Consider the following 13,516-nt stretch of genomic DNA (forward strand, 5'->3'; position numbering starts at 1 on the left):
CTTCCATCTACTCTGACATCAGTACTAATGCTAAAGAGAGGCATCAGGAATTGGATGTCTTTGAAATTTACATGCAACAATTGATGCTTCTTCAGCTGGCAGGGAAGTGAGATAAAGTATTATGCTGATCATTTCCATTTAATTTTGTACCCTTTTTTCTACCACACTATCTCTAAATAATCTGCATTCCTGGTCAAGAACTATCAAGCATTTTCTTAAAGCAGTTGTTTGTTTACATTGATATCTTGTATTGAACACTTGGATTATGCATTCTTCTATATTAATAGGTGATTGGTTCTTCTATATTCAATTGTTCATTGGCAGAATATGGCATATTGTGCTTTCAGTACTCACCTGCTCACCCCGTGACCCTTGAGGTCCCAGAAAACCCTTGAGACCCTGCAGGGAGAGATATGTGACAAATACAGTCAAGCAACCCAAATGTAGCTATATTTTCTATTCCAATCTTCCTTTATCAAGCAAAGAAAACACCTGAACTTGTTTGCCTGCACAATTAGGATGGTTTACATTTGGCAGTTCATATGAGAGCTGAATCAGATAAAAACCTAAATCCTCATGGCATTTTAGAATATTTTTGTCTATCAGCATGCTTAAAAACAGCCAAGTACACAGGATGCTGTTGCCAGCTTTCACTGAAACATTCAGTACAGTGCATTTCCCCACTCCAAATCCTTGTCAGGATGCCCTTTGTGAACAAGGCAGTTCAGAGGAAGGATACGAGTACAGGACCATCCCAGACTATTCTAGGATACTCTCAAGAAAGACAGCCCTTCCAAGACACAAGACACAGAATTCCAGCCCTTACATTAAGGAATTTATATTAGTAGTGGGAATAGTCTGCTTCTCATCTCAATACTCCTCCTCCCTGTGGTGCTGGAATCATGAAGCTGTCAAACTTCACTCCCTGTGCACTGACCATTTCATGCATATTTTAGCTCTTAAAGGAAAACAAAAAAACAATTAAAAGTAGAGCTGAAGCCTGCCATCTGCATCAGTACACTTGAAACAGGAACCTTCATCTTGGGTATTTTACACTGTACTAAACATACCCAGACAAGCTGTCCTAAAAGGAAGGCTTTAACAGTTGCATGACTGATGCTGAAGCCAAGTATCTGGTCTCCACATCCCTTGCAAGAGGCACTGGGAATACACAAGTTCCAAGAGCTGCAGCTTGAAAGACCAAAACAATCCTTATTCTGGATAAAAGTCTATCATAAAACTGGCCTCAAAGACACTGTCTGAGTAGCAGAAGTGTCTTGGCTGATGTCAAACATTTGGCTGCCTTGCATCATGATGATATTCATTAGTCAGTAGAGGCTGGAGACCGCTGTAATAAGGCATACTGCAACTGATTTCAGCAGATCAGACATCCCAACATTTTGAATAAGCTTCTGTATGACCACTAGAGTATTTCTTCATGAAATTAATTTTACTCTCATATGTCAAATTAAAAGGAGGAATTATTTTGCTTTGTGAGAATTTTAGGTAACAAAAGAGAATGATATCACTAAGGCTTCACATTTTGCCATTTTTCTATTACAGGCTTGCTTCAGGAATCTCAACTGAGAAATGCAAAGGCCTTACTTTCTCAAAATACAGCACAGCAGGTGTGTCCTGTCATGTTTCTAGTCATGTAATCACATAGCAGGTAACTAAATTATAATGCATTCTGGCTTCGGTCCTCTCCTGCAGATTGAGTCTAAATAATGCAGATGCAAGCTTCGTCCCGGGCTAGGGCAGATCTCTCCCCCGGCAGAGTATACTCACTACAACATGGATTTTTGGAAAGGCAGGAAAAAATGAAATTGTATTTCTTGTACTTTAAATATAACAGTATAAGGAGAATAAACTACTGCAGAAAAACAGAATAACCTTAAGGAAGAGGGGGAAGGAGTCAAGCAGTGGCAAAGCAGCAAACGCAGCAGCCAAAACAGCGGCGGGGGAAGATAGCAGCGGGCGCAGCAGTACAAGCTGTGCTTCCAGACATGAATCATATAAACCCAAAAGCACATGCAATCTAGCTTCTCAAAGTCAGTCTTGTCAAGAAAAACCTGAAAATAATAACAGGCACACTTGTCCCAACATTCCACAACACATGCTTTTGTTCAAGCACCAAATAATGTTGCACAGAATCAGGCAAATTATGATTAGACAACTTGTCATGTACAGTATCCTCCACATGCACAGACATCCTGGCATGGAGTAACTAGGCCCAGGCAAAAGACTGCAGTCATTGCAGCACACCCTCCACTCCAGCTCTCCAAAACCACCCACTCCAGTTAATGGGAAAGGGATGACAAATTCCATAAGGAGAAAACTTCACATTTATAGAATCATAGAATCAACCAGGTTGGAAGAGACCTCCAAGATCAGCCAGGCCAACCTAGCACCCAGCCCTAGCCACTCAACTAGACCATGGCACTAAGTGCCTCATCCAGGCTTTTCTTGAACTCCTCCAGGGACGGTGCCTCCACCACCTCCCTGGGCAGCCCATTCCAATGCCAATCACTCTCTCTGCCAACAACCTCCTCCTAACATCCAGCCTAGACTTCCCCCGGCACAACTTGAGGTCCTGTCCCCTTGTTCTGCTGCTGGTTGTCTGGGAGAAGAGACCAACCCCCACCTGGCTACAGCCTCCCTTCAGGTAATTGTAGACAGCAATGAGGTCACCCCTGAGCCTCCTCTTCTCCAGGCTAAACAACCCCAGCTCCCTCAGCCTCTCCTCATAGGGTTTGTGTTCCAGGCCCCTCACCAGCTTTGTTGCCCTTCTCTGGACACATTCTTTCAGCAAATCACTGACAAAAGCCAATATGAAAAAAACAATTGCCATAAACCAAACAGATTTGTATTATACCATTCAAAATATTCAAAGAATTTAGAGTTGACATTTGCTATCAAATACCTATTTAGAAATTACTCAGTTAACACAAATGCTGTCAAAATCAAATGAATTAATGGCGTCCCACATTCCACATGCAGGATTATTTCTCCTCCTTTTCACCTGGATCAGAATGAACACTGGAAATGTTTATTCAACATTATAGCAAATACCCAGTATTACTGGTGTACAGAACAAAAATGGAAATACTTGATTTTTCTGCAGTTCTTTCTTGTAGCTGGTTTAGCTCACAGCTAGGTGTGCTCACATTCCCTTGAAAATTATTTCTGAGATCACACTGACCTAAAAGCATATTTACCTATTTATCTATTGAAAAGCAAAAGAATCAGTTGTATGAAACACTTTTAACAGTTTACAAGTATAGTGTCATTCAATAGATTGTATTCTTGCAACATGAATCAGGCAGAAGTTATGTTAAACTCAGTCTAGCTGGTTTGGTGCGCACAACATGCAAACAGAGCAAAATTTCCAGTGATTAAGTGTATCACAGTATCACAGTATCATCAGGGTTGGAAGAGACCTCACAGATCATCAAGTCCAACCCTTTACCACAGAGCTCAAGGCTAGACCATGGCACCAAGTGCCACATCCAACCTTGCCTTGAACAGCTCCAGGGACGGCGACTCCACCACCTCCCCGGGCAGCCCATTCCAGTGTCCAATGACTCTCTCAGTGAAGAACTTTCTCCTCACCTCAAGCCTAAATCTCCCCTGGCACAGCCTAAGCACAGTTCTAGATAGAGACTCTAACCCTTAGATGAAGAGCGAATTCTTGTGGCAGGAAAAGAGCTTGATGGCCATAAGATTTTCATTTCCTTGCCCTTAAATATCAGTCTTACAATCCAGAACAACTGACAGCTGCTTCTCATCTAAAAAGCTTTAAATCAAAAACTTCTTTGGTTTTGGAATAACAACAACAACAACTTGATGAAATAAGACAGCACAATGCCTGGGGAACCTCAAGGTGGTCTAAGATCAGCAGTGACAAAAGTTGTCAGTGTCCAGGCTCAGCAGATGTGCTGCAAATTCGTGTCACAGCTATGCATTTCCTTAGTTCACAAACCTGTGGACCACATGTTTGGCAAAATAAATTTCCACACTTCTTCCTGGTGCTTATTCAGTGATAGCTTCCTTTTCTGGATAGGTTTTTCCTATGTTTTGTTCAACTCTAGAGACAATTGAATAGACTTCTCGAAGAATAACTGTCACACACTTTAACACCAAGACGATGCTGAAGGGAGCCACCTTAAAACATAACACTGAATATGAATTTTGTTGCAATGCCAATTTTCTTTAGTTTCAATATCAGGCAGATATTTAATTAATATTCCTTCTACAGGAGTTTCTTGCTGATTTTTCCCACCTCACCAGATTGTTACCACCTGACTGCTCAGAGCAGCCTAGTGTCTCTTTCCACATAAGCTATATTTGCTATCTTCTGGGCTGATTATCTTAAGCTTATTTCCACTATTGACATTGCTCATGTTCCCTTCCCAAAGCTACCTATCTATTTTATACTTTCCTGTACATACAGGATTGTCATTATTTGGATATACTTACGAGGATGATCAGAGGGCTGGAGCACCTCTCCTATGAGGACAGACTGAAAAAGTTGGGGCTGTTCATTCTGGAGAAGAGAAGGCTCTGAGATGACCTTCTTGTGGCCTTCCAGTATCTGAAGGGGGCCTATGAAAAAACTGGGCAGGGACTTTTTAGGCTCTCAGGGAGTGACAGTACCAGGGTGAATGGAGCAAAGCTGGAGGTGAGGAGATTCAGCCTTAGACGTGAGGTGGAAGTTGTTCAGCATGAGAGTGGTGAGAGCCTGGAATGGGTTGCCCAGGGAAGCAGTTGAAGTCCCATCCCTGGAGGTGTTTAAGGCCAGACTGGATGAGGCTGTGGGCAGCCTGATCTAGGGTAGGGTGTTCGTGCCCATGGCAGGGAGTTTGGAACTAGATGATCCTTGTGGTCCCTTCCAACCCTGACTGATTCTATGATTCTATGAAATGCAGTGTGTGGCATTTGACATTTCTCATATTAAAAAATATGATGTTGCATCCAAAATTGGAACTTACTGCACTTGAGTACTTTTTTAACAATGCTGGCACATATTTGAAGTAAACTAAATAACTGAGCACATATCCCATCAAGCTTTTTCTACTCTACAAAATACCAATACAGAAAAAGCAATCACAAAACTATTACTGAAAACTGAGTCAATTTACATTAAAACAATTGCATCTCTCAGACAAGTCTACCTTCCTAGTTCCTATTCTGCTGGAGCAGAGGCACACCATGCCTTTGGAGGAACAACAACCTAACGAGATGTGATTTAGTTGTAGAGGAAGATTTGACACTGTTGGCTGTGGACCCTGACCCAGTATACAGTCATAATATCAACAGCAGATCTGAAGTCATAGAATCACAGAATCAACCAGTTTGGAAGAGACCTTCAACATAATCCAGTCCAACCTAGCACTCAGCCCTAGCCACTCAACCATGTCACTAAGTGCCTCAGCCAGGCTTTTCTTCAACACCTCCAGGGATGGTGACTCCACCACCTCCCTAGGCAGCCCATTCCAATGCCAATCACTCTCTCTGCGAGGAACTTCCTCCTAACATCCAGCTTAGACCTCCCCTGGCACAACTTGAGACTGTGTCCCCTTGTTCTGTTGCTGGTTGTCTGGCAGAAGAGACCAACCTCCACCTGGCTACAGCCTCCCTTCAGGTAGTTGTAGACAGCAATGAGGTCACCCCTGAGCCTCCTCTTCTCTAGGCTAAACAACCCCAGCTCCCTCAGCCTCTCCTCATAGGGTTTCTGTTCCAGGCCTTTCACCATCTTCGTTGCCCTTCTCTGGACATGTTCCACTATCTCAACATCTCTCTTGAATTGAGGAGCCCAGAACTGGACACAGTACTCAAGTCCTTCTGCTGCTTCTTAACTGCTAGACATCCACCTGCTGGGCATTTATTTGAGCCAGGGAGGGTTCTGTGAAAATAAAACCAGAATCTTACCTTCTGTCCTTTGATCCCAGGTGGGCCTGGAAAGCCTAAGGGGCCTGGATCACCCTGTGCAACAAAGAAATCCGGAATCATTGTTTCACTGAACACGATACAGAACCTCCTATTGTCCTCTGCATTCTCAAACATATGGCATGAAGAAGTAGCTCATGTTGCTTTATCAGGCAGAGATTTTTGTTTGGCTTTGGAAGAGGAAAACTGAAAAGACAACAGTTCCTCAACTGCAGCTACCTGGGTACAACCTCCCTGCTCCTGTGTAATGGCCAAATCATGGCTGGAACAGACTTAGTTCACAACCCACAACAGTGGCTTTTGGCCAATCTCCCAAGAAGTAGAAGTGAAGAAGATATACAATTCTTTAGCTAACCCTGCCCCTACAAGTGTGTGGCTTCATCTCAGATTTATATATATTTTAACTACTACTGCTTATTCTGCTATTCAACTACATGCTGGTGTACATAAGGTATACATGAATGAGAATTAGACCACCTCAAGTGCTAGAGAGATGGGATAACATGCATTTTTCAATAGTTATTGCAGATCAAGGAGGGAGGAAGCTTGTTTCCAGCTTTTTTCCTTTGCCCAAGACTGACAGTGCCCAAATTAATGCTCAGTGTATCCAGAAGCAGATCCTGGAAGTCAGTTAGCATTAAAGTAAATTCAAGTTGGTTATTAAGGCTGAAGAAATCTGACTTGGCTGAATAAATAATAGCCCAAAATAGTAAGAAACATAAAATTGATTATCAGTCCCATAGTTTTGGATTACAGATGGATTCCATGTTCTCAGGTGTAGGTCATGCACATACATAGGTTGGCTTTACACTGTTCTGTGGCACCTTGGGCTCACACCCACCTTCAGTTTCAGGTAGAGACATGTATGATGAGATGGTCAAAAGCAAAAGCTGGCTAGAACAAAATAATATTGCTATTTCTACAAAAGCTGCACTTCAATTTCTTATCAATACATCACCAGATTAAGTTGCTGAATTTTGCTCAGCAGCCTTTTAACACCAAAAGTATGTATTTGTGAAGTTTAGGGTTTGCTGGGTTGTATGCATTAACACACACACATACCCCCAACACCTAACTTAGTTATGCATCAGCAGTTAGTAAACAACAGTTACTTGGTAATACTTGCTTCATTATAGAGAGCAGTCCTGGACTCCTACAGTGTTTTCTATGTAGCACAAATGTTCCACAACTGAACTACTAGCAAATGTTCTCAATAAAACTTAGCATACATACAAGACATTCTTAAATATATAGTGTAGGCAAACACGTTAGAATGCAACGATGCAATTACATTTTTAGTATAATCACACTGATTTTAAAGTTCAATACACAGTCAGTAGATTTTCAATCAAAATACTGACAGGTTTTCAAGACTGGCGTAGGAGGAACTAGCAGGGAAAGCCTGCTAGCCTCTGAAATGAAAGGACAAATCTTAGCATCCAGAGTCTGTTTAAAAAACCAAGTGGTTAAATACACCATAATATGCAATAATGTGTGCACTTGTGTGCTAGTTTGAGCCTAGCTGGGATATTTTGGTGAGAAGAATTAGATTATAGGCTGTGAAAAGGAAACTGGTGATGTCTACTTCACTCATAGGCTTGCTGAGATGTATAGGAACAAGAACACAAACATAGGTAACAATCTCTCTCTGAGTTTTGGGCTGAACTTTTCTGTCTAACTTGCTGCCTAATCCTTCTGCTTCCTAACCCCCCTGGCTGATGCTCCAAACTACTTTCAGCATAAGGCAAAGTGTGGGGAGAAGGTGGAAGGGTGGTTGGGAGCCCCTCCTGGGGGACTCAGGTTTCTGGAAGGGCTGTTGTGTTTCTGTATTACTTTTTAACTTGTATATTTCTGTATATATTGTAAATATCTGCTTGTATATTGTGCTAAGCTGTAAATATAAAGCTTTCATTCAATTTCCAGAGTGGCTGAGTGATTTCCTTAAGTGTGTGTGTGGGGGGGAGTGGGGCAGGTAAACACCCAAACCATCACAACTTGTGATCAAATTTAGTTTGCCCTGCACAAGCATATAGACTAACACAAGGTGCTAAAGCAAACAAGAATACATGCTTGGTGTGAAAGGGATTAAATTTCCTTCGTTCTCAAAAAACTTCCTTTTTAATGCCACTTTCTTTTTTTTTTTTTTTTGTTTTTTTAATAAATGAAATCAAATATGTAAGTTTCAGCTTTGAAGGACACCAACTTGTGTCTGCACCAGTCAGTTACATAATGGAGTGTAAAAACACACAGCGCTGTAAGCGCGAAGCATTGTGCTGCTCTCATTTCCTTGAAAGCTAGAGACTTCAACAGAAGACTTGGACAGCCAATACATTTTCCTATGATTAATTAAATAAATAAATAAATTACCTTTTCTCCACGTTTTGCCTGACCTGGAGAAACTCCTGGGTCTCCTTTAGGGCCCTGTCACAGAGAAACTAATCTCATTAACATCATCAGGGAAGGGAGGTTTTAATTAAATATGTGCAAACAGATTTTCAACTGCTATAGCAAGAGGAAATGTTAATATAAAATGCATTTGCTGTTACAGATTTCTTTTCTACTACGTTTTTCAATAAAGAACTACGGTGAGTATAATACTGTGAGCTCACACCAAAATGAGAATTATGTTTTCCAAATTTCTTTTGATATGCAGACTTTACCAGTAAATTTGAACAGGATTACAGCAGACATCCCAGCTGAAACGCTCTCCCCAGTATCCATCACTTCAGGACACCAACTGTACTCTGAAGCCTGTGGCAGACTATGGGGCTGTATGACTGCATGGACTCTAAATCTTGTCTAGGCTTTCTCATGCTCAGCGCTTGCTGAGCTACTCTCATGGACTCAGGGATACTCAGGGAGAAGTACAAGCATCATGAAGCTGCCTGACCATCAGTCATTTCAGATTTGTAACATACAAGGCTGTCACTTCAAACAGTTCAAGATCTGATCCTTTGCTCACATACAGTACTGTAGACCAGGGGCCACCCTTCCCTGTGAAGTTCAGATTTGTACACATGAGGATGCTTGAGAAACTAAGCTTGCTGAAATAAAAACAAAGGCTGGATGGCAAAATGAGTCTGTTGTGCTAAATTGTTGTCAGGCCACAAAGAACAGTTCTTTGGCATATCAGGAGTTCTCCAAGTATTTTCTAGCTGATTACATTTTAAATGGTAAACAGTTAAGCTCTTTGAACAACTCCAATTTGTCTTCTGCTTCTATTTTTCCAATGCAGGCATCTCAAACTAAGAGTTGTAATAGCTCTTGGCTTGTTAGAAGACAGGTCTTCTGATAATTTACCCATTGCTTTTCCTTTCTCTTATAAGCTCAATTAATTCCTCATTATTTTTAACTTAGAAAACAAACAGCCATTATTATGTATGTTCTTCAGTTGCAGATGAACAACATGCCACCACATGGTCAATACATGATGATAAAACAAAGCACTTTGTTATTTTATCTATACAATATTATATACCATTTGATCAGTGTCAGAATCCACAATCTAGATTTTCTTAACTAACCCACTTTCAGAAAGCCAGGGATACAGCCAAAACTCATGAGTACTTCTAAGCTACTTTAAAATCACCTATCAACTATTTATTGGGAATTAAATGCCATTGATGTTAGATATGAGCTGGAACTGCTAGCACAAGCTCAGGGCTTGATACTATACTGTAAGGATATTAGCCAATGTTTCACGCTTCAAAAGCAAGAGCATAAAGGATGTCTCAGCACAAGCAGGTCAAAATGTATGCACCTTAAAGGCAGAGTAAAGTTCTGCATTAATTTACTGCCAGAAAATTGTTGCAACTCGTCTGAAATGTTTTAAGATCAGACAGAAGTTTGTTTTGTTTCAGCTTACATGGTAAATGTGAGTTAACTGAATCTTTATAGTCAAAACTTGGAGAGTGCCTGGCTCAGGTTTATTTAAAGAGAAGTGTTTCAAATGAGACTATAAATTATCCTTTCAGTACAGGTACAACAGAAAGATCACTAAGCAATTAGTAATATATACATAGATATACATACATATGTATATATACGTATATGTATATATACACATATGTGTATATGTATACATACACATATGTATACACACACACACATATAAATGTGTGTGTGTGCAAAAATGCCTTCTGTTCTTAAAATTATGAAGACAGGTACAGAACTATCAGAATTATGATCCTGTGGAAGGAGAAATTTAATGGTATTTACTTTCCTAGCAATGTATTCCATTATACAACCAGCCTAAACATGGTAAAAATTCATTATGAATGTCTGTTCCCACAGAATTAGATAATAACAAAAGCACACCCAAAAATAGAGTCACTTGGTTTAAAAGTATTTGATGTTGCAAGCTTTATTAAAATCATTTCTTTTTATGTCCTCAAGCAGTTTTTAACACCTGTCACGACAGGTCAGACTCATATTAAAACAAATCGTGGTTGCTGTTGGTTTTTTATCTAACATATCTATCAAATTGTTCACCTTAAATGAGTTGAAGGAATCCTGCAACTGCACAGATCTGTCAAATCTATTTAAAGGACTTATGTTACACAGGTTTCAAGAGGCTTATTTGCACTTCCAGTTTAGGGTTTTGTCTTTGGTTTTGAGTAACACATCCATAAATAATCAGGAAAAAAACCAACCACCCACCCAAACCCCAGCATATTAACCGAGTGACACAGTGTGAAATTATAGGATGTGTAAATATAAAACATTGGGCATCCACACACAACAAAAAGGAGGAATTTATAGAGAAAACAGCAGTCTGTTTTTTCTTCTTTGAAAAAAGAAAAAGAAATTATTAAGGCAAAAGATGACAGCAATTAAATGTTTATGCTCACTTTACTTCCAGTTTACTAGAGATCAAGCTGATTTACTCTTTTGGGAAGCACAGACTACTCACATGGGTAATGGTTTCAGAGTCATCATTCTGCACACACAGGGTGGTGGGTTTTTTTTTCCCCCTCAATAAATGTTGATTTTGTTTTGACTTGAAGTTTAATTTGATGGATTAGATATAATGAAAATGTTTATAGTAAGTCTCCATCTGTAAACCATAGCAAGGCAATTGTTTCTGTTATAGTAAACAGTTCTGGGGCTTCCAAAAAGTCATTAAGAAGTTCATAAATCGACATGGCAACATGGATAAATTAACTCACCTTTGGACCTGGCAATCCTGGCAAACCTGGATTACCATGTGGTCCTGGAATACCCTGGGAGGGGGGGGAAATATCAAAATAAAACAAACACAAGAAGTAAAAGGGAAAAAAAAGAGAGAGAGAGAGAGAGAGAGTGGTGGGATTAGTCAGTACTGGACAAGTATGAACAGTTTGCAGAGAATCATTTTGCTATGTCATTGTTGCTTTTAGAAGCACTGGCTGGGATTTTCAAAGGATTCTCAAGAAATAAAACATGCATGTCTTCCCAAAGCAATGTTGAGTACTTCCCTCTTGAAAATCTGTTTCTGTTACATTCCCAAGCAATTCTTAACAGGTATTTGGCACACAGTCCCTGCAATGTTGCTTCACTGCTACAACACTTGGAGGCACTGGGATAAAACTGAGAAAAATCACGTTCTGAGGCACTGAGCTGGACACCACAAAGTGAACTAAGTGGGGTGGTTCTTGATGACTTATAATGCAACTCAATACAACATATTCTAGTATCTCATATCAAGCACCTACCTGATTTCCCGCAGCCAGTGTATAAAATGGGCTTGTTACTAAAAGAGCTGGGCTTAAACCATTCCAGGAACAGACTAAAGCTGTCAGGACTAACTATGCCTTCCAGGATAAGTGTCTGGTCCTGCAATACACTCAGCAATCCTCACTCCTTGACAAACTACACATTAGGGAAAATATTTGTTTCAATGGCTGTCAGCAGCTATTCATCTTCCAAACACTGAAGGACCAAACTGGTGAAAACCTCTCCCTGGTAAATCAGGAACAAAACTTCTGTTGAGGTCACTAAGGCCAAAATGCCACCCAAACAATTAATCCAAATTCCAAAAATAAGAATCCTTTGTTACTTTCTCACACATTCAGTGGTCTAACAACAAACATACTCAGTGTTTCTTTCCCTCAGCTGAAACTGAATTTACCAGTTACACTTTGCAGTAACACTGAAAGCTCTGTCTGTTAAGTGCTCCCTCACACTAACAACAACGTTGACATGACTGCACAGAAATGTTAATCTCATATGCTGTTTGAAGGATTAATTTGCACACTGGCAACTTTTGAGGCATAATCAGGGGCTTAGGACAAAGGAAACTGCCAATGTAGTTGCAGTGCTGAAGTGGCTCCTAGCTTTATCATCTTGGGTCATAGTACTGAAACACAGAGGTGCAAAAGTACCCTTGTGAAATGAAAAGCATCAGGTGAATTTCTTCTCATTACTGCCTAATTCTGAACGTGTTAAAGTGTCATTAGACATTAGAAACTCAAGACAAGATACCTACGAAATCTTAACTGTCAGATGTAACTCTATTACAAAATTAGAAGTCAAAACCAGTTCTTAATGGAAATCCCAAAGCATTAATCAGGCACTGATATCAGGCCCTAAGTCATCAACCCACGTGAATCCGTCAGGATCCGATTTGAGCACTGTGCTAGTTAGAAGCAAGCTGGAATGTTTTGGTAAAAGAACTAGATAACAGGCAGTGGAATGAAAACATGGTGTCTCCTTCTCTCACAGTTACAATGAGAACTCTGGGAAGAAGAAAGACTTTTTCTCCATTTTGTCTTTTTCTTCTGCCTTTGCCTTCAGACCTGGTCACATCTCATTAACCTTGCTCCTACTAACCTTGCTCCCTAACCTCTTGGCTGCTGCACCTCTCTTCTTCCTGAGAACTGGGGTAAGGTTGAGAGGGGCCGGGGGAGGTGTTGGGGTGGTTTGAAAGCCCCTCCTGGGGACTCAGGTTTCTGGGAGGGGAGTTGTGCTTTTGTATTGTTTATCCTTTGTATATTTCTGTATATAATTGTATATAAGTGTATATATTGTAAATAGCTGCTTGTAAATTCTGCTAGCTGTAAATAAATTGCTTCATCTATATTCCCAGGGTCCGTCTGAGTTAGCTGGGGCAAAGACAAAGTGTGGGGGGGCGGGTAAGAGCCCAAACCATCACAAGCACACACCCAAGAGACTCTGAAAAAAGCCCAGACAATGTGCCTCAGCACAGTGCTACTTCCCTTCAACACCTCAAGTCACACTACAGTATAGAAAAGGCAGCTTATGTGAAGGAAGACAAAAGTCATAGGACAGACTGGTAGATGGAGACACTAATTTTGCATCAGCTTTTAGGCTCACAAAATCCCCTTTATCATGGCATGTGTCTACTAGCTGTACTTGCTTGAATTGGTCAGTGTTGTACAAGCTAAAGAGCACTGACATTCGAAGACATTTATTTCTTTGATCAAATAGTTTTATAGATTTTCATAACCCATGTAAAATATATTTTAAACTCAGAACTATTAGCAAATACTCACTGAATACTCATCTTAGCCATTTCCATATTTTCCCAGGCACCCCTCCTGTACGCTCTCTCTTTATACTGGAAATT

At 40.4% G+C, this 13,516-nt stretch overlaps 1 protein-coding gene across 1 annotated transcript in view; it reads right to left on the reverse strand.

The window, feature by feature from the left end:
• The window catches only part of COL24A1 (collagen type XXIV alpha 1 chain), a 162,682-nt gene that overhangs the window by 116,456 nt on the left and 32,710 nt on the right, over window positions 1-13,516 (reverse strand). Inside the window, exons 5-8 of the mRNA XM_064147936.1 lie at window positions 11,118-11,171; window positions 8,317-8,370; window positions 5,932-5,985; window positions 355-399 (exon numbers count right to left, since the gene is read on the reverse strand). Coding sequence (XP_064004006.1) covers window positions 355-399; window positions 5,932-5,985; window positions 8,317-8,370; window positions 11,118-11,171 — 207 coding nt within the window. The remainder of the gene's footprint in view (window positions 1-354; window positions 400-5,931; window positions 5,986-8,316; window positions 8,371-11,117; window positions 11,172-13,516) is intronic.

The sequence above is a fragment of the Pogoniulus pusillus genome, chromosome 8, assembly GCF_015220805.1.
Source record: "Pogoniulus pusillus isolate bPogPus1 chromosome 8, bPogPus1.pri, whole genome shotgun sequence".
Lineage (NCBI taxonomy): Eukaryota > Metazoa > Chordata > Aves > Piciformes > Lybiidae > Pogoniulus > Pogoniulus pusillus.